Below are 21,365 nucleotides of genomic sequence, written 5' to 3'. Positions count from 1 at the left end.
GGCATGATCTGATCCCATATAGCGGTTTTTTTTTTTCGCGCGGGGTGCTAAATTTGGCTTATTTTGGCGGTTAGATAGCTTTCCGCTAAAATTTTGCTCGCCAAATATGCACCCAAATGTGATACCTTTGAGCAATGAAATCGCCAAATTTTAGACCTGCGGAAAAGACACGTTTTACGGTAACACGCCATCACCTCAAAATATCAATGTTCAATAAATCGGCAGCTATCAAATCTATACCTCTACATGTAACACTATTGAATTAATCATTCAGGGGGAAATTATGAAAGTATCTGCAGTTGCCTGCTGCGCCCATAAAAACCGACATTTCATACTTCACTATGTTGATTTAAACAGCTACATCCTGGATGTGGTGTGCATACAGATCCCACCTACTGAAAATGTCACCAACTTATAAAGTATTCATACCGCACATTGATTTCATCTAGTGAAAGTCTGTCATTTCATTCAATGAAAAGTGGATTTCACTTGTACATCATATCATGCTGAAATTCAATCAGTACTAATCAATTTTAATGAGTAATTAAATTTTCAATAACTGTAATGCAAGAACACTTGTAATGTTTATATAATACTTGATAAAATTACCCTAAAACAGAAGTTCTTGAGAGGCCCTACATAGGGGTCATGATTTGGACAAACTTCAACCTCAGAGACTGGCATATTGTTTTGACAAATTGTTCCAGTTCTCCAGCAAAGGTCAAAGGAGTATGAATTACGAATTACAAACTGTTATGAGAAATGACAAAATTTCAGAGAACACAAGTAAATGTAATATGATAGTATTAATCGACATTGAAAACACTATACATGTGACATGCCTGTATTAAGTAATAAGATTGATTGAATGGTTGTTTATTTTACGTCTTGTCGAGAATTTTCCACTCATATTGAGACGTCACCTGCTGTAGATGAAGTACCACAAATTTTGACCTATGCTTAAGCGCTCAGGGCCACAGCAGTGAGGGTTCTTTTTCATGCCAATGCCTGCCGCAACATGGGACCTCCGTTTTTAAGGTCATATCCAAAAGACCCTGATTCTCACTTCTAAATGCCAGGCATTTTTTGAAGGAGCAATCACTACTCATGTAAACATCTTAGGCCTCATGTCACGAGCGGGGCTCAAACCTCCCCGATACGAAGCGATCGCTCTACCACTGAGCTACTGCCACCGGTTCTACCCTATGTAACCACTGGCAACATAAAAATATGCACTTTTTAGTTGCCTACCTCACACATTTTCATTTTTCATTTAATACAGATTTCAATGCAAATCATCTGACTGGCAGACATCATGAATTAATATTTAACTAAACTTGTGGTTAAAGAGCTACTAGTTTTATCATTACATGTATATTAAGGTGGTCAGCAGCATAAACACAAAATTTGTGGTTACGAAATCCAACACTATGTGTAGCGAGGTACAGAATTTCAAATGAATAAAAGGACATTTCATCTCCTCTTAATAAGTATAACTTATTAATCATAAAAATTCAGCAATATGTATGACTATCACAACAAAGGAATACATAGTATTGTTGACACATATTAAATTTGATATTGAATTAGTTTAGAATATATCTCATTGTGAAGATTTCCAGTTAAAAAAAAGGGGGGGGACCATTTTATATACTGATGTGATTGATGAAAATTTCAATAACAAAGACTTGTGTAGATGATTTTTTACCATGGCTGATCTTCTATCCAGTCAGCAAAGTAGTGCCGGACCTCGATTGGGATCTGCGAACCCTCATACATACTAGACACATGTTTAAGGAGTTCTGGAGGCAGCAGCTGGGTCTTGGCCCAAATCGACATTCCTTGATTCTGCAAAAAAAATAATTTGTAACTTCTTAAATTGAAGAGCAACCTGAGGGTTCAAGTTATAAAAATCAGAAATTTTAGAAAATTCTCATAGATTTAAAAGCTTAGGAAATTGAAACATAATTAGTGCACAATTTTAATAATTGTGAATCGATACACTTAAATTACACTGAATATATAACATGGTAAAATTCAGCCTTTTGATAGATGGTACGTGGCTCACTACAACTGGAAATAGTTTATAAAATCAGCACAAAATGATTTCATCATGAAAAATATGGTGATATGTAATAAGTACATATGTCAAAAAGGAAGAAAATATGCAATTTTGGAGAAAACATGAGTTGGGACTTTGATGAGGTCAATCTATATAAATGTAGTGGTCAGCTCGGTTCGGTCACCGGTGGCCAGATAGCTCAATTGGTAGAGCACCTGACTAGAGTTTCAGGAGGTCGGGTTCGAATCCTGGTCTGGTTCATTTCTACTTTGATTTTTTGCTTCATTAAACAAATGGACCAATGATGTACATGCATATCTTTTTGTGCTTTGGATTCGAAATCTTGTAACCTTCAAATTGTGTTCACTGAAAACAGCTATATATATGACATCACAAGAGATGAAATACGCCACTTTCAAGATATGTCAGTTATCTTCCTTTGAAGAACTCTGAGACTCGTACATATTAATTAAGGCGTGAAACAACTTGTTTACATGTGGGAGTGGAACAAATATTCATCACTGCATAGTGAATGTACTCGGCAAGTTTCTCATGTGAAGTTTCATCACCCGAATTCAACTGATACACAAACTAAGTAAGTGATAAGTATTCAGGGAGTAATTAAATACATGGGATTCTTATCATTTCATGTTATTTTGTTGCTTGTACGTATCATATCCAGGAAGTTACTTGCAAATATGATATTGTTTTAATGTTTCCATGTTAGTAAAATATTTCTTTTCATAGTAATTTGTATTTCCTACATTCTCATATTTAAAGAGAAGCCGCTTTTAACACATTTTAACATCTTCCTCACCGACTGTAGGTCCACTCTGTCCCACTTAGTCATTCAAAGTTCCACTAAATGCACCTCCTACTAGCTCTTCTCTTGAAACTAGTGTATTATAATGTCACAATATGGTGACATTAATATGGGCATTAATTATGGGCAGTTCATGAGGGTCCTATTTTCTTATTTTTAATTTTTTTCTAAAAAAACATCTGGTTAGTCTGTTGGTTTGTGGTCTGTAGATAGAAAAGCTAAGTCTCTATGCCGTGGTATATGGAATAAATCAATTGTATTTAGCCTTTTATAATTAGGCATTGAAATAATATACTGGTATGCATTTGTAAATCAAATGTTACAAATTTTATAGATGCATGCATGTATGTACATGCCCTTCAGCTACATTTTATCAAATAAATAATTCATAAGTATTCCAATGTCATTCTCTTCATAGCAAGACTTCCCCATCCCAATCTCTTACAGTTGTTCACAGTATAATTAAGTAAAGAACACTAATTTTACAACATTTACACAAGAGATATTCTTTCAAAATACAAGTAACATTGTGTAACAAGCTTTGAGCAACCATTTTTACAATGATGTTACAGGTGTTGTCATAGAGATCCTCAATGTTAGTGTAGGATATTGTAAAAATAAAACATTATCAAATCAAAAAGTTTACCTCCAGCTTTGATTTGATCTGGAGCAAAATATTCAAAACCTATTGAGATTTTAACTTAAAAATTAGCCTAGAATATATAACTGACAGTCTTCAAAAGAATATATGTTTTTAAAAAAACATGTTTCAACAGTCCATCTCCAGATCTGTGATTTAACAAAAGAATTAAGCATAAAATATAGATTAATACATGTATATACACATGACCTGTCAGTTTCAACACAAAATTATTCAACTGGAAATGGAGATTCTAAAGTGTAAGATAGATGTAATATGAATAATATATATTCTTCAGATTTTAGGAATTAATTCTTCTTAATTTTTTTTTTATTAATGTTCCGAATTTTGATTAATAAACTCCTTTTTTATGTGCTTAATGAAAGATCCTCTCTATGTATGCCATATATAAATTCAGGAAATTACATGTTTGACTGACTTAAGTACAGGTGTACTAGAAAAGAGGAGCCTACAACAGACAAACATATAAATTAAGCCATGTCACAGATTGAAATCAAAACAAGTTCCAGCTATACTATCAAAACATCTATTTTCTATTGAGATATATAAACCATGTACAAATGAAGACTATTAGTATAGCTGAAGTTGGCCCATACAGAATGGCCGACTGTGTGATGTGATTCAGTTACTCTACTTCACTTATAGTAATCATTTGCAGTAACCCTACAAGCACTACAACAAGTCAATCCTCTTCTAGATCTGTTTTTGTTTTGTATCATATTCTGCAATCTATAACCCCCTAATTTTGAACTTAAATGAAACTGAAAGCAATTTGAAAAGTCATGTCAACAGGAAATTATCACCTTTATACTAAAATATTCCTTTAGTCATTTATCATAACCCGTGATGCATATTGAAAGAAAGTAAACCAACACAAGATTCAAACCTGATCTATAACTTGATCTATATACACAACAAGAAATCAGCTACCGGTAATTTTATGATTCACTCAAGTGTATCTGCACACAATATAGCCAAGTTTGGAGTCCAAAGGCCATCAATATACTGGAAGTAGGTCATGTCCTACTTACAGTACACAACTACACATCACATACACCTGTATCAGCTCAACAACTGCAAGATTAGTCCAAAATGTCCAGAAATTACAGCATAGTCTGGGAACATAACTCATCAATAATAAAATATCAAAACCCAGTCAATATACAAATCAGTTATCTCTCCATGCAAAAAAACAAAAAACAAAAAAGTCCAGAAAAACTGATCTCAATTGAAAAATTCGAAATCAGATGGCCAAAGGTCAAATATGAAAATAGGTGACAACCTGAGTGGAAAATTTAAACTTCATCAATAGCCCACCACATCGCCAGGTATGCCTGTCCACTAATATATTTCAGTATCAGATTTATTTCAAATCATTTATTTACATGATATTCTGCAGCATGGTGGTGCTCAAATGTGATTTTTTAAATAATCAAAAATATTGAGAACACGCATATATTGAATATTTAAATTGCTTTAGTAGTCTTTCCTGGAATCAAACAAGTCGCATCCCCATATGACTAGCTGTGCCAATTAATTACAGGTTTTAATTCTCTTGCAATGAAGAGACTTATGGAATAGCCATGTCCAATAAATAGCAATGTCTGTAAAATTCTGATGGAGCTTTGATAGCAATGTGCTCAGATAGTATCATTATATAGTTTACGTATTGCACATATATCTGTTAAGACATCAAACTTAACAAGTAAACAAGAAGTGATTTCCACACACAATACTAATACACTGCAGTACAGTGAAACTCTGATATAGCGAATTTCTGCGGACACTCTGTAAAAATTTGCTATAAGCGTAATTCGCTGTACGTTTATAGCGAATTCATAATTAAAATATAACGAATTCGTTATAAAACTGATTTGTTCTACATGTATATCAGTTGTATAAGAAAGCAGCAATCGATATACTTGTGTTTGTATTGTCTCTAAGAGAAATTAAGCCTATTTATTTTCAAAAAGAAATATTTTTATACAAGATATATACACACTGATTTATATATGATAATTTATCTTGAGGGATTATTAAGTCGCACAAGAACATGTTGAAAGAAAAATATCAACAAAATTATGTGCGATACATACAAACAGTCTATCGCAGTTGTCAGTTACTTGTTGCTTTACACAAATAAACGAGTCTACGATAAAATAAATGCAATCAAACTTCAAATTTAATTAAGAGAATAGTAAACAATACCAAGAATATATTTGTTAAATGTATGTGGAAGTATTGTTTTGCGTTTACAAAGTCTTTTGAAAAAATACAAACAGAAATTTCGTAATAAGCGATTGTTAAAAATCACAAATTTAAAATGAAAAAAAAAAATCGTTATAAAAGGTGATTTTTACGTTCATTTTTAATTCAAGGGGAATATGAATTTACTTCGTTATATCCGTAAATTCGTTATATCTGTGTTCGTTATAGATGCAGATTTTTATATAGTATAAAGAATTTCCCGGGGAAATCGATTTCACTTCACTATAGCCGTAATTTCGCTATATTCGAGTTTTACTGTTGTTATATTTTTTATTATTGCTGTACATGTATTTCTTCATCTTTATTTACCTCTTGTGCCCATTTTGTTTCTTTTCATGAAAAATTCTTAACAGACTTGTAAACAGGAAATTGCTGTTGAGTATCTTGGGTTCATAAAAACTAGGGATGGTAATCAGTCAAAATTTTATAACCGGTTACTAATCATAAATTATTTTGACCGATTAACCGTTTAATTAAATGCTTTTTTTGGTAATTTTGAAAATCATTCTAGTCATATTCATACAAACTAAATTGCAAAGAAAAAATTGTTTAATTATGATAATCAAATTCTTTATTTTTTTTATATCAACTTTGGAAGAAAACATAAACAAAACATTTAATTCGCGAGTTATTAAGAAATACATGTGTACCACCCTTTTCGACTTTACATCATGCGGAGCATACACGTTTCTGAAACATTTTAAAAGTGTGACACATATATATATATATATGTCAGTACACTTACAATGCTGGCAAACATTATCTGTCATGATGACTAAGCAAACACTGACCTTTGTTAATAATTTACATCAAAACCAACTGCAGATAATTTACTGTAAAACATGTTCATTATTGACACATCAATTTATTACCGTATTATGTCTAGTGAAAGGCATACTATAAAACCTGGCCTGGCCTCAAAATTGATTTATTTGATTATTTCAAAGTGTACATTTACAAAACAACAGAAAAGTATCATTTATGTGCTATGATTTTGAAAAACTAAAACCAATAATAAATCCATCAAAATTTTAAATAAATTACTTTTTCAAACCCCAAGAAGGTGAAAAGATCTCTAATCATGATTACCAATTTTATATATAATGTATACGATGTCCTGAGATGATTGTAACTTCTGATATACGGCTTATAAAGAAAACCTGCTTGAGGTATACAAAGCACTAGTTAAATGATGGACTCTTTTAAGTGTAGATTTGAAGCCTTGTATGAATTCTCAAGAGGTATGTTAAACAATACACACAAAAATTATTTTTTCTAAAAGGTCCTAAATACAGAGAACCTCGGTCTTTTAATTGGCTACAGAACTTCATCTCTATTATGAATTCTGTCGAAGATTATGCCAGACGATGGGCTAAATATGAAAAAGAAGAACTTGATACATTGTCAGAATGGGTTAAAAGCATAAGAGGAATATTAAAATCCCGCAATAGACATATGAAAACAAAAGTACGTACCATCTATCCTTCTGTGTTTAGTAAACCAGAAGTGATAAAAGAATTAGATAGGTTACATGAGGAATATGTTTTGGTTCCAGCTGACAAAGCTAGTAACAACATTGTCTTTGTTTGTAAGGCTCATTATTACAACTGTATTTTAAACGAACTTGGCATTAATTCCACTTTTCGTAATCGTACTTATACTCCAACTGCCCTTTCAAAAGATGAAATTCTTCAAAACCATGCTTCAGTTTTAGACAAATTTAATATCCCAGTCAATGGGTCGAATGAATATGAGTTACCGTACCTATACTGGATTCCTTAACTACATAAACCCCCTTACAAACAAAGATACATTGCTGGATCCATTAAGTGCTCTACCAAGCCCCTATCTTTGCTCCTCACGAAAATATTAACAGCAGTGAAGGAGAAATGTGCGCCTACCTATGCCAGAAATGGTGTTAATCAAATGTGGATTATAAAAAATTATAAAGAACTTTTAGTAAACTTGAAATTTCAGAATTTTTCCCAAATCAATAACATTAAAACCTATGACTCTTCAACACTATACACGACCACTCCTCACGATAAATTAAAGACTAGACTTTTTGATATCATAGACAGTTGCTTCTTCAACAAAAATGGAAAACGGAAATATTCATATCTAGTGATCAGTCATTCAAAAACTTACTTTGTTAAACACCACTCTGATTCCGCGCACAAGTACTCTTAAGTTGAAATTAAAAAAAAATATGCTAGAGTTCCTCATTGACAATATCTTCGTGGTCTTTGGTGATCAGGTCTTCCAACAGTCTGTTGGAATTCCCATGGGGCGAATTGTGCTCCTTTGTTAGCTGACCTGTTTCTATATTCATATGAAGCAGAATTTATTCAAAAACTTCTACGTGAGAAGAAAAAATCTCTCGCTGTGGCCTTCAATTCGACATTTCGATATATCGATGACGTTTTGTCTATTAACAATAATAACTTTCATTCACATGTCGATTTGATATATCCCTGTGAGCTCGAAATAAAGGACACCAGAGTCGTCCACTTCTGCTTCATACTTAGATATTTTGTTGAAAGTAGACATTAACTGACAACTCAACTGTATGACAAACGGGATGATTTCAGCTTCTCCATTGTCAACTTCCCATATTTATCTAGCAATATTCCATTATCACCTGCATATGCTGTTTATATATCTCAATTGATTCGATACGCAAAACATGTTCGATATGCATTAGCTTGTTCTGAGTATAGTCAGTTTTTAAATTGAGGTAAGCTACTGACAAACAAGTTGATGGTACTGGAATTTCAGTAGTCTCAATTGAAGTCAGCATTTCGCAAATTCTATGGTAGTTATAACGATCTAGTTCGTCAATACAACCTATTATTGGTTCTTGGCACACTGATTTTGACTGCGGATAACTCCGTTTACCTGATCAGGATATAAGGCTCACGGTGGGTGTGATCGGTCAACAGGGGATGCTTACTCCTCCTAGGCACCTGATCTCACCTCTGGCGTGTCCAGGGGTCCGTGTTTGCCCAACTATCTATTTTGTATTGCTTATAGGAGTTATGAGATTGATACACTGTTCGTTATCTTCACCTTGCATTGAAAGAATTCATGAAAAACGTGAAGACAACCTACAGTGATCAATCTCCCCCTTTAAAGAATATAAAATAGAGAGTTGAGCAAACACGGACCCCTGAAAACATCAGAGGTGGGGTCAGGTGCCTAGGAGGAGTAAGCATCCCTTGTTGACCGGTCACACCCGCCGTGATGCAGGTAAACAGAGTATAATTTGTACTCAAAATCAGCATGTAAATAACAGCCTAATATGTCATACAATACTGCATATATGAATCTGAAAATTGTGGATAGATCAGAGATTTTAAAAAAAAACAACCTAGGATACTATATTAACAAGATTGCTACACGTAGCCATGTTCCCCACCGCCGCAAAAAAAAAAGTTGAAGCACAAAAGTCACATAACTCCTGAACTAAAATTTGTCAAATCAAAATGATGGCACAATATGATCGACTACATAAGGTGATTAACAATCCTACAAAATTTGAACAAAATCCATTCAGCGGTTTTGGAGAAGTTGCGTCCACAAAGTGTTTCTACTGTGTAGCATCTACAAATTCAACAAAGTTCCATAACTCCTGTAAAATTTATCGAATTAAAATGATGTGCAATATGATCAACTACATATGGTGACTAACAATCCTACAAAATTTGAATGAAATCCAGTGAGCAGTTTCTGAGGAGTTGCGTCCACAAAATGTTCCTATAGTGTAGCACGTACAAATTCAACAAAGTCCTATAACTCCTGTAAAAATTGTCGAATCAAAATGGTGGCGAAATATGATCAACTACACATGGTGACTAATAATCCTACAAAATATGAACAAAATCCATTGAGCGGTTTCTGAGGAGTTGTGTCCACAATGTCAAGTGGGACGGACGGACACACAGACACCGGTATTTCTATGTCCCCTTCCGCGTTATTAAATCATAATATTTTTTATATGATTTTATTGAGTTTATTGAAATTCAAAATGATGCCATACAAAAAAAACTCAACATATTTTCAGTGGATGCAACATGGTTTACATAATAAGCAATGATATACCGGTATATAATGAAATACAAATGTTACAAACATAAAGGGACCTGTATCAATTGCGATCAAACAATGTTCATCAAAAACCACATCTTGTAGAAGTTTAAGTTTCCAGGACGTAAATCACAACTGATCTAATATTTCATGCAAGTATGTTGAAACACAAAGGTGAAACCTCATAGGTGTCATAATTTTGTACTTTAAAAAAAAAAATTCTCATCTCATGAGTGTAAGAATTTGTATCAATCCTCTAATTTACTGGATATTCCTTGTAAAATTTCAAGAAGAATCTTTTAGAAGTTAAACACATACCAAAAAAAAAATAATAATTTCAATGACAGAGCTATTTAAACAAAATGACAACATGAACAGGTATATACAATGTAAATGTATATGGCACATGTAAATCTATTTCCCCCATCACAACAACAAAAGTAGCTATACACTTTCTTGAAGTTTGATATTCTTGAAGAAGATAGAAAAATTATTCCCATAAGCCACATAATGCACTGTAACCAATAACTTTACATGGAACTTTGCTCAGACACACAAGAAAATCTCCTCAATCATGGCCATATCACTCTCCAGTTCTATCCTACCAAACTAAAATAATGTACTGGTAATTACCTTAAGGAAACATAACTTAGGTTCTATAGGACAGAACTCATGGTTACTAATTTGAAAGAAAGCAGCACTGTCTATTTGAAAGGCCATCCAGGCTTTCATGTTTTATCTTTAACCATCACAGTTGTGTGATAAAAGAATTTAAATAATGCTAAATGCAGTTAAAATTTCCAAAATTCTTAAGAAGGACAAAACAATGCAATATGTACAATTGACATTATATAAGTGATTCATTAGCTCTGTTTGGAAAGACATGCATAGCAACACAATCAAACAAAAATACCATTTACCTGCACATGTAGTTGTATATAAACAATATATCTACACTATGAAGTTTATTTATCACTTTTATTTTGGTTTTAAGACATCACAACATGTTCATAAGATAAGGGAATTTTCTCATTCCAAAAAGCTACAATATTTTTTGGGGTCAATTTCTGAAAAAAGATAGAGAAGACATCTAGTGATTTTGTATTACTATATTTTGATAATAATTCAATGATGACTGGTTGATGTCACATCTCATTAGCATTCAATAAATTTTGTAAGGAATATCAGACACAGGTTTTAAAGCATTTGTGAAATTTACAATTTATTAAAGTGAGGATCAGAATAGGATACATCCTCTCAAATGATTTCTGAAATAAATGAGGATGCATCCTCTAAACTCTATTGCAAAGCAATACACACAAATGTAAATAATACACAGATTAACAATTAATTAATTAATACACATCTTGATACAGGGTTCAGGGAATACTCTGTTTCACCCCCTACCTCACCAGGTCAGAAAATGTCTTGTTATCCTTAAACTCCGTACAACTGTCAATATACTTCTCAAAAATATTCAAAGGTAACATAAACAAAAGTTACAGATGAAAATTCCCCAGATTATTGGACACATTACAGTTATTACAAGCAGTTAAAATCAAGATTTCAATACGTAGATACATCTATATACTTCTGTAAACTGAAAGCATATCCTTGTTTTGAAGTTTGAAACACTGAATTTCATGCATGTACACCTTACTATCATATCACGTTCAATCAAAACATTGTCTTAGGCTCAAAGATTTTCCATTATTGTAAGAATAGTAGAATGTTAGAAGGACACTACTCTCAAAATAATGTTTTTAGCTCCAACAACGATTTGACGATTTCTCCATTTCTGAAATTTGGTGAGTGGAAATTTTGATGAATTATTTGTATATTCAACAACAATATTAAATTGGACGAATGAAATACAAGGGTAATATCATGGTTATCTGGCAATTAGTTCCAGGTTATCCTTTAATATGTAAAAATAAAAAAGTAGTCAGAAAACATCCCGTTATGTGATGACGATTTATAGGAACTTATTTTTATTTTCTCAGATGAAATGAACGGCATTTGTGTGCAAACTTCTCATATTTATGAATGGCAAATCGTCATATCTGCAGTAAATTCGAAATAGTCATTTAAACACATTAGAAATTCAATGTGCGGAAATTTTTATGATTGTTTGTAATCCATCAAATTTGTCAACATTTCCATGGTAACCGTGAAGTGCAAAACCGATAAGATGAAAGCAATATACAGCTTCTGTCTCATATACACTGTACGCTGTCGGATGTTGTGTCTTCAGTTATGAGGACCCATTCATACTGTTCATGGTCGTGTTGTTGTTGAAATTCTGACCCAACACAGCATTCGCTGTTTCTAAGAAACTGCTGAGATTAATGTCAGAAAAATCGTTCATCTCCAGCATGCTGTCAGCATCGTAATCCATTCCTGACCCGGGCAACTCCTGCAGGTGGTACTGATCTAAATCCATACCTCTGAAATATATAAATTTGAATTAGCAATGCACATACTGAAGGTAGAAAACCTGAGTAGAAGATCCACCCAAAACATCTGCCAATATCTAACGAGGGTAATTACAAAACATCTGCCAATATCTAACGAGGGTAATTACAAAATATCTGCCAATATCTAACGAGGGTAATTACAAAACATCTGCCAATATCTAACGAGGGTAATTACAAAACATCTGCCAATATCTAACGAGGGTAACAAGATGTACTGTGAGCAATGCTCACTAAGAATACCCCCCGCTTACCCCAATCTCCCAAAGGGTGTTGTTAATAGGTATAAATTACCTCTTTCCTGAGTGTAAAAATATGGTATGCATTTGTAGAAGAAAATGGAAGATATAGTCCGAACACAAATCCATGGCATAAACCTACAATTCTGACCTTGAGATCAAAGGTCAAGGTCATAAAGAGGTCATGAATGTACATGACACATCGTCTCATGGTGATACAGTCATGTGTCAAATATGGTATGCCTATGTCAAAGAACAAAGAAGTTATGGCCCGGACACGAATCCATTGTAAAAAAAAAAAACCTTTAATTTTGACCTTGAGGTCAAGGATCAAGGTCATATAGAGGTCATGAAGGTACTTGACACATCGTCTCATGGTGATACACTCATGTGTCAAATATGGTATGCCTATGTCAAAGAACAAAGAAGTTATGGCCCGGACACGAATCCATTGTAAAAACCTTTACTTTTGACCTTGAGGTCAAGGTCATATGGAGGTCATGAAGGTACATGACACATTGTCTCATGGTGATACACTCATGTGTCAAATATGGTATGCCTATGTCAAAGAACAAAGAAGTTATGGCCCGGACACGAATCCATTATAAACCCTTTAATTTTGACCTTGAGGTCAAGGGTCAAGGTCATATAGAGGTCATGAAGGTACTTGACACATCGTCTCATGGTGATATACCTGTGTGCCAAATATGGTATGCCTAAGTCAAAGAACAAAGAAGTTATGGCCCGGACACGAATCTGCACAGACAGACAGACGGACGGACAGATGGACAGACAGACAGAGTGATTCCTATATACCCCCCAGAACTTCGTTTGGGGGGTATAATTACAAAACATCTGCCAATATCTAACGAGGGTAATTACAAAACATCTGCCAATATCTAACGAGGGTAATTACAAAATAAAACTAACGTGTGTCACAAACAACCTTTGGTGCAATACTTGTACATCTCATGCCGTGGTGCCATTTAAATTTGTATCGATTAATAGACTCTAGTAGTCATACATAGATGTGTTGACTAGGTATCGGTTCACAGACTCTAGTAGTCATACATAGATGTGTTGACTAGGTATCGTTCATAGACAAAAACAATTATTGACATTTTATTGGTCATTATGACGTTTTGCTGAACTCCGTGAACATTTGCTTTTTTAGGTAGGTAAAGTACTGTACTGACCTAAAAAATGTCAATAATTGTATGATATCGTATAGCAGGTTTTTTCCGTGGGGTTATGAATTTGGCTTATTTTAGCGGTTAGATAGCTTTCTGTCAATATTTCAATCACTAAATATGCACCTAATTGTGACTTCAGTATTTGAAAGAGAGACAACTCTTCCCTGTCTGCCAAAATTTATTCCGCTAAAATTATAAGCATACCTTTCAGTCGCCAAATTTTAGACCCGTGGAATAAACCCGCTTTATGGTATTCCTTGGATACAGTTTCGTCAAAGACAAAATATAATATTTCTGTGCAGAAAATGGTGAAAATAGTGTAAAATCTTACGCATCAGGAGTGTTGTAAACTTGCAGGTTTTGAGGGGACATACATGTCCCCGGTGAATCCCTCCCATTGATTTCCAGCTGTGGAGACTGGGGGTTCTCTGTGCACATGGTAAATCCAGCCATACTACAAAAATAAAACAGCACACTTGAGGAGTTGTGACCACAAAGTGTTCCTATAGTGCACTATGTACAAATTCAACAAAGTCCCATAACTCCTGTAAAATTTGTCGAATCAAAATGGTGGCGAAATATGATCAACTACACATGGTGACTAACAATCCTACAAAATATGAACAAAATCCGTTGAGTGGTTTCTGAGGAATTGCGTCCACAAAGTGAAGTGGGACGGACGGACGGACACCGGTATTTCTATGACCCTTCCGCGTTGCAGTGGGGGACAAAAATAAACCACATGTATCATCACCAAAGGAAGAAAAAAACAAGTGACTAAATTTTTTGGACAGTTCAAGATTTCTTTCTGTTAAAATTCTTAACCATCTGTTATTGTCTCAAGTCAACAGCCTAGGTCTACAGCATCAGTGACAGCAAACAACAAAATGTAAAATTTGATCTCCTTAAAGACTTTTCCGGCTTTCTATCAATCTACAATAAAGCCACTGCCTTACTTATCCTCAGACATCTAACCACCACATTGTATAACACTGTCTCACCTATCCACCACATTATATAACACTGTCTCACCTATCCACCACATTATATAACACTGTCTCACTTATCCCCAGATGTCTAACTACCACATTATATTAATAGAATCCTTCATTAGTACGAGTGTGGGATTGGGAAACTCCACCGAGGGGACAAGATTCGCAGTCTAGGATGAGGCTTTGCCGAGTCCTAGACAGTGAGTCTTGTTCCAGAGGTGGAAATTCCCTATCCCACACGAGTAAATAATGAAGGATTATTTTTCTCACATTTTACCTACAGAATAGTGCATAAATTTAAGAGTTTTGAGAAAATTCTGAATTATCAAAATCCTCATTTGAACTTTGATACAAAAACTAACCAGATAAGCAGAAAGAGCATACCCGAAAATGGTTTACACTGTAAGTGTAAACTAAAAACCTCAAGGTTGTCCACCAGAAAGCTATACTACATTAAAATGTAAAGAAAACAATGCAAAATATTTTACTTCACCTTGTAACTGTGTAACGTATATCGTAGAAAATATATGATGTCACAATCAAATGACGTCGCAGCAGTGTGAGACAGAAAAATCTCACATGGCTGTCTCACATGGGCAAAGTCGATCTCACACTGGTGATAATGTGAGAAAACACTGTCTCACTTATCCCCAGATATCTAACTACCACATTATATAAGATTTTTAAAGTAGCAATCTCCCAAAAATCATGCGATAAAAATACATTTCAATCAATTATCCTTAAAAAAGCCAACATACACGATTTAATCAACCTACCCACTCATTTCTGTTCACTAGGCACAACATTATCAGATATTACCACTTTACCAGTAATATTCCACCTACCCATTCATTTCTGGATCAGGTACCATCCTCAACTCGTGTCGGACGTAACCATCGGTGCCTTGTGCGCCTTGATGGTGGGCTGAAAGAGACAAGAAATAACCGATACATGTTGGTGATCCTTTATTTCATTGTTACCCCCCCCCCCCCCCCTCCGAATTCTTTGTGTCCCCTTGGAATGTTGTGGATGACCAATACACAGGTTAGCGTCCTTGGAATTGTGTCTTTTTCCCTTCAAGTCAAAAAATGTGAACAAGAGGCCCAGGGGCCTTATAGGTCACCTGAGTATCATGTAACAACCTTCCAATGTTTGAATTAGGTTTGTGTTTAAATATAAGAATTTTACTTTTGGATGGAAGAAACATTGAATAGCTATGTGGTCATAAAGTACATGTGTCATTTTTATGTGCAATCAATACTCCTTTTTAAAAAACCTAGGTCTGAGACATCATAAAGAAAAGGGTTATTTACTCCTTAGATAAAACCAATATAAGAAGATTTTCAAAGAATTTCTACATTTTCACTATATGACCAATAGAGCCCCACCCTAACACAAGAACACCTGCCCCAGGGGCCATGAATTTCACAATTTTGGTAGAGGGCTCAACGCTCATTATAATTATGCCCAAAGTTTGGCTTCTTGATGTCCAGGAGTAAAGAAGAAGATTTTTAAAATTACACTCATTTTGATGGTTTTTGCCCCACCCCTCAGGCCTCAGGGGGGCAGGGACCACCAATTTCACAATTTTTGTTCCCCTCCACCCACAGATGCTATATGCCAAAATTGGTTGAAATTGGTTCAGGGGTTTCAGAGAAGAAGCTGAAAATGTTCAAATGTTAACGCACGACTAACGACGACGGACAAAAACAGATAGCAATAGGTCACCTGAATGATTCAGGTGACCTAAAAATAGGGCACCGCTAAACCAGTACATGATACGCCCGCATACATTATTGACCCAGGAATTTGAACAAGTAAATCCATATCCAAGGATATTAATTTGAATCAATATTATGAAAGCTCTAATATTTACCATTTAGAAGTTATGACTAAAGTCAAATTACTGGTTTCACACACTTTTCTTTACCACATAACATTTTCTTTACACTTCACAATTTCTTTACAATTCACATTCACATTTTCTTTACACTTCACAATTTCTTTACACTTGACAGTTTCTCTAAACTTAACTTTTTCTTTACACTTGACAGTTTCTTTAAACTTAACTTTTTCTTTACACTTGACAGTTTCTTTAAACTTAACATTTTCTTTACCCTTAACAGTTTCTTTACACTTAACACTTTGATTTACACTCACCAGTTTGTGTCATGAAGCGGCTGAACGCCACATGTTTGGGGATTTCTGGATACAGAGTCAGTAGCTGAGGCAGGTCATTAATCCTCTCCGCTAATCCTCGGATCTGGAAGTCCTTGCCACTGAATGGGTGCAAGTTCCAGATCTGTTTCTTACCTGTAAAAAGAGTCATGTGTCAGAATGTTTACCTGAGACACCTTGCTTTTCCTTGGATTCCCTATGCTAAACTTTTACAAAAACCTAAAATCAGACTATTTTTACCAACTTTAAGGGACTCCAATCCTCAGCAAGGTTTGGTAACTCGCGTAAAATCCGGAAAAAGTTTATTCGTATCATAAATTCCGGCATTTATATTTTTTGGAACTCTTCTTTGAAAAAAGAATAAGAAAATTCTCGTTGCTTCACATACGTAAACAAATGGAAATGGAGGGAAATTGTATACGAGAAAGAGATAAGAAAGGTCGGTTCAAAAAGCCTCATCTACTGCTACTACAACCATTAGCACATGTACCGATGAAAATAACAACCACCCTGACTTCATCGATGTCAACAGCGAAGATCCACTAGCACAGGTAGATGAATATGATGAAAATAAAGAGACATTTGACCTGTTCCAAGGCAGAAGAGTTGTTGAATTTTCAATTCTGGTGGATCATTTGCAAAGAGGGTGCTTTCTGTGTCATAAGCCTTTGGATCTTGTTGACTGTGAGAAAGAGAGACGTCATGGACTAGCCAGCTTGCTGTATGTGAGACGCAGGAAATGCGACGAACTGACAATCATTCCAACTGGTAAACGACACAATATAGGTCAGAATGGTCAAGGTCCTTTTGATATCAACACCAAATTTGCTGTTGGTAAGTATTTTTATAAAAACTAAAATGTGTGTGCATTTTGCAATTTATCTGTAAAAGATGTTTTCAAAGCTGGTCATATGTAGCTACGTAGGTACAAGTAATGGTGTAGCATTTTGTAGTATACAAGTACCAGTACTCCTACTAATATATATATATATATAGTATGTATATATATATATATATATATATATATATATATATATATATATATATATATATATATATATATATATATAGAGCAGTAAGTGCATGCATGGTGTATATGAATATAAATCTTTTATTCCAGCTTTAACCTATGCAGGCATTGGAGAAGCTGGGGTTTCAAAGATCTTTTTGACGCTAAACATACCAATTCTTACTCCAAGAAATTTGAAGAAGAGAGAGCGAGAGACTGTCCCTACTCTAGAGTCACTGGCAGGAAATTCCTGAGAAAAAGCCTTACAATTGGAGGCACATAAATGAAGGTTTATATTATTTTATAGTTACTGTATTTTGCCGAATATAATACGCACTTTTATTAGAGAATATTTTTGTGCCAGAAAGGGGTGCGTATTATATACCACAATAGGTTTTTGACCTTTTTTTCCAGATGAAACTCGGCAATTAAGTAGTGTAATATTTCATTCAAAGACCAAGGCTTCGGATACTGTACGCCTTTTCACGTTCACCTATTTATTAACTAGAAAATTCATTAACTAGAAAATTCGACCACAAGAAAATTACTACAGAAACGTAAAATTGCAGAAAATGTGATATATATACTTACAATATCTAAATAATTCAATTATCATGAAACAAACAGCCAATCAAATTGCATTGGATCTGACTATACTCAATTTTGTGCATTAGTTCACTTCATCATCACAAGCCACAGATTTTGTGTTTATTGTATTTCCACATAGAGAAAATAGAATGGAGACAAAACCCGTGGCTTGCGACAGTGCGTTCACTTCTGAGGGTATGTCAAACAGCCTTTACTGATTTGATGCTTGAATGTAAATGATATATAATATATATAAGTAATTATATAAATGCATTTATATCAGGTATGTAAAATGTATGGACAATTTATTGCATTATTGGTAAAAAGAGACAAATATATACTGCGGCACTCTTATTTACAATAAAAATTATAGAATTTTATAAATTTCACGTCAAATGTTGACACGAAATGAATTTGTTTTCAGTGAAAGTGAATTGGTGCTCTCTTATGATGCTGGGTGGCAAAAGCGAGGAAGTGGTAGAAACTACAATAGTCTCTCAGGTAATTTTCTTGCATGTAAAAAATATACAAAAAAGAAAAAAAAAAAAAGAACTTACCTCCGAAAACCATTTGTAAAATGAAAAAAAGTCTAATGTTGAGTTTGCATAATGAATTAAAAATATTCATTCACTCATAAAAAAAATATTGCACGATGGTTGTTTTTACAAGTGTTATATATAATTCTTAGGACACGCACCAATGATTGGCAGCAAAACTGGCAAAGTAGTAGGACAACAGTGTCATGTCAAAAACATGCCGTACCTGTAATTCCAACAAAACCAGAACCTGTGAAAAAGATTATGACTGCAAGAATTGGTCTGGCAGTTCAAAGTCAATGGAACCAGCAAGCAGATAGCACATCAGAGAAGAGGCTATGATGGGATACACAGCTTATTTACAGAGAATTTTCAGGGCAAGCCAAGGATTACAAAGCGCACATCTATCATTACTGCTGTGTCCAAATTCATGGAAGAGAGATAACTCTACAATCTGAAAATTGATGTCATATTGATTTCAGTCATTATCTTTTATATTTTACTGGATACAATGCAATTTATTTTTATTTTTGTAATCCTTTCACCCAATGGATATTTTGTTTAGGCAGCAAACAAGTCCACATACAGTATATGAAATACAATTTGATGAAACTGAGATAACTTTTTGTTTTCTATTATTTACTGTATACGTAATGATCATTTATCTCATAAGATCACCTGGATACAATATCAGGGTTCGAAATTAACTCATGTCCGTAAGTCCGAGACTAGTAAAAAACGTGTCGGACTAGTGAACTCTCTATAGCACTAGTCCGTACGGACTAGTGAAAATCCGGAAATCAATCTTGAATATGGTAAAGACTTTTAGCAAGATTTGTCCGAGTCTCTTAGATGTTTGAACTTATGGTCGATTAATTACCTGCATGGTTAAGTGTTTGTGTGACTATGACATCCTGAGCTTCCAAACACATGGAGTGCATTCGAGACCGCCGTTCTTCAAACATGCACAAATGTTTTCCGGACTAGTGAACATCAACAGTGACTAGTCCATACGGACTAGTGCTTGAAAAAGTTAATTTCGAACCCTGAATATGGTAAATAATTATCAATTCTTTGTCATAATAACAAGTATGTAAAAAAAGCTTCACAATAATGGTAAAAAATACGTCTTCATTTTTTGGCACCTGAGGGACGGAGTACTTTAAAGGGACTGATTCACGATTTCCCCCCAAATTTTCTTTTTCACTTTTAATGATCAAAATCTACTGTCTAATGTGTTTAAAAGAGTTCACATAAAAATTAAGGTTATACATTATCACAGAAGCTCATTTTAAAGAGTTTATTGTTTGTTTTGTAAACAAAGATTGCGGTATGTTATTGTTTACGAAATTTTCAAAAGAAATGGATATCGATCTAAGTTTATTATATCTTTCACATTTCAAGCATTTTTGGGGTAAATGTGTCATCTAAAAGTTAAAATTTGTGACTATGCAAAATCAAGATGTTTTATATTACAAAATCAATATTTCACTTGTTTGTTTGTATACATAAAATGACTCAAGTCTTTGTTTACATAACACAGATTTAAGGCTAAAATATTGCTTTTATTCTTGCATTCAGAAAGTCAAAATTTTGGCTGTCAACATTAAATGAGTTATATTTTTAATGTTTACCATCAAAAATGAAAAATATTTTCATAAAAAATTCTGAACCAGTCCCTTTAAGCTTCTCCTCTTCAGAAGACTGATAATAACATTGTAAAACTTTGGACCAAACTATGGCCTCCCTAAGGCTTGGAGCTCATGGGTTTAGTTTGAGCCTTTATTGAATCTGGACGCCTTTTAATTAAATTGATAATGGGGCCGTGTTGTTCTATGCCTTTATAAACTCACTACTGTGACCCCCATTTAACTTCCAGGGTCATGATGTGAACAAAATCTACACTGCATAAGGATGCTAATAAATGATTTCAAGAAATTACAGCCATCTTGTTTCTGAATCTATGAATTTTAAATGGAAATATTTATATTTCCACTGTTTTGATATATTTACAAATAGTAATATTAGCCATTTCCTCATGAATGCATTGTAGTTGTAAAAAATGTGCGAATGAATACAGATAAAATATAGTACATCTATTTTAACGACTGAGAATTTCAACAGAAATGAAAAAATACAAGAGGGTAAGTACTGTGGCAGTAGTTACCATGCTTTATGAAATACGACGGCAGTGTTGCAGTTCATACCCTCATGGACTTTGAAAACTGACATTTATTATCTATACACCTATTTCCA

The 21,365-nt window shown here is 34.1% G+C and overlaps 2 protein-coding genes across 19 annotated transcripts in view; both read right to left on the bottom strand.

Moving 5' to 3' along the window:
- LOC130047050 (signal transducer and activator of transcription 5B-like) overlaps positions 1 to 4,743 on the bottom strand; it is a 39,386-nt gene extending 34,643 nt beyond the window's left edge. For all 3 annotated transcript variants that reach the window (XM_056141203.1, XM_056141202.1, XM_056141204.1), the window contains exon 1: positions 1,709 to 4,743. In XM_056141203.1, coding sequence (XP_055997178.1) covers positions 1,709 to 1,839 — 131 coding nt within the window. In that variant the 5' untranslated portion in view covers positions 1,840 to 4,743. The remainder of the gene's footprint in view (positions 1 to 1,708) is intronic.
- Positions 4,744 to 9,803: 5,060 nt separating this feature from the next.
- Positions 9,804 to 21,365, bottom strand: part of LOC125647476 (signal transducer and activator of transcription 5A-like) — a 71,883-nt gene continuing 60,321 nt past the window's right edge. For 11 of the 16 annotated variants that reach the window (XM_056141192.1, XM_056141193.1, XM_056141197.1 and 8 more), the window contains 4 exons: positions 16,959 to 17,111; positions 15,644 to 15,722; positions 14,138 to 14,260; positions 9,804 to 12,347 (listed from right to left, as the gene is read on the bottom strand). In XM_056141192.1, coding sequence (XP_055997167.1) covers positions 12,155 to 12,347; positions 14,138 to 14,260; positions 15,644 to 15,722; positions 16,959 to 17,111 — 548 coding nt within the window. In that variant the 3' untranslated portion in view covers positions 9,804 to 12,154. Of the gene's footprint in view, positions 12,348 to 14,137; positions 14,261 to 15,643; positions 15,723 to 16,958; positions 17,112 to 17,561; positions 17,742 to 18,122; positions 19,336 to 21,365 lie in introns of those variants that run through there. The other 5 variants (XR_008796111.1, XR_008796112.1, XM_056141199.1 and 2 more) reach the window with 5 other exon arrangements.

Source organism: Ostrea edulis, chromosome 6, assembly GCF_947568905.1.
Source record: "Ostrea edulis chromosome 6, xbOstEdul1.1, whole genome shotgun sequence".
Taxonomy (NCBI): Eukaryota; Metazoa; Mollusca; class Bivalvia; order Ostreida; family Ostreidae; genus Ostrea; species Ostrea edulis.
The sequence above is the reverse complement of the archived record's forward strand: the minus strand, read 5'-3'. Positions and strand labels throughout refer to the sequence as shown.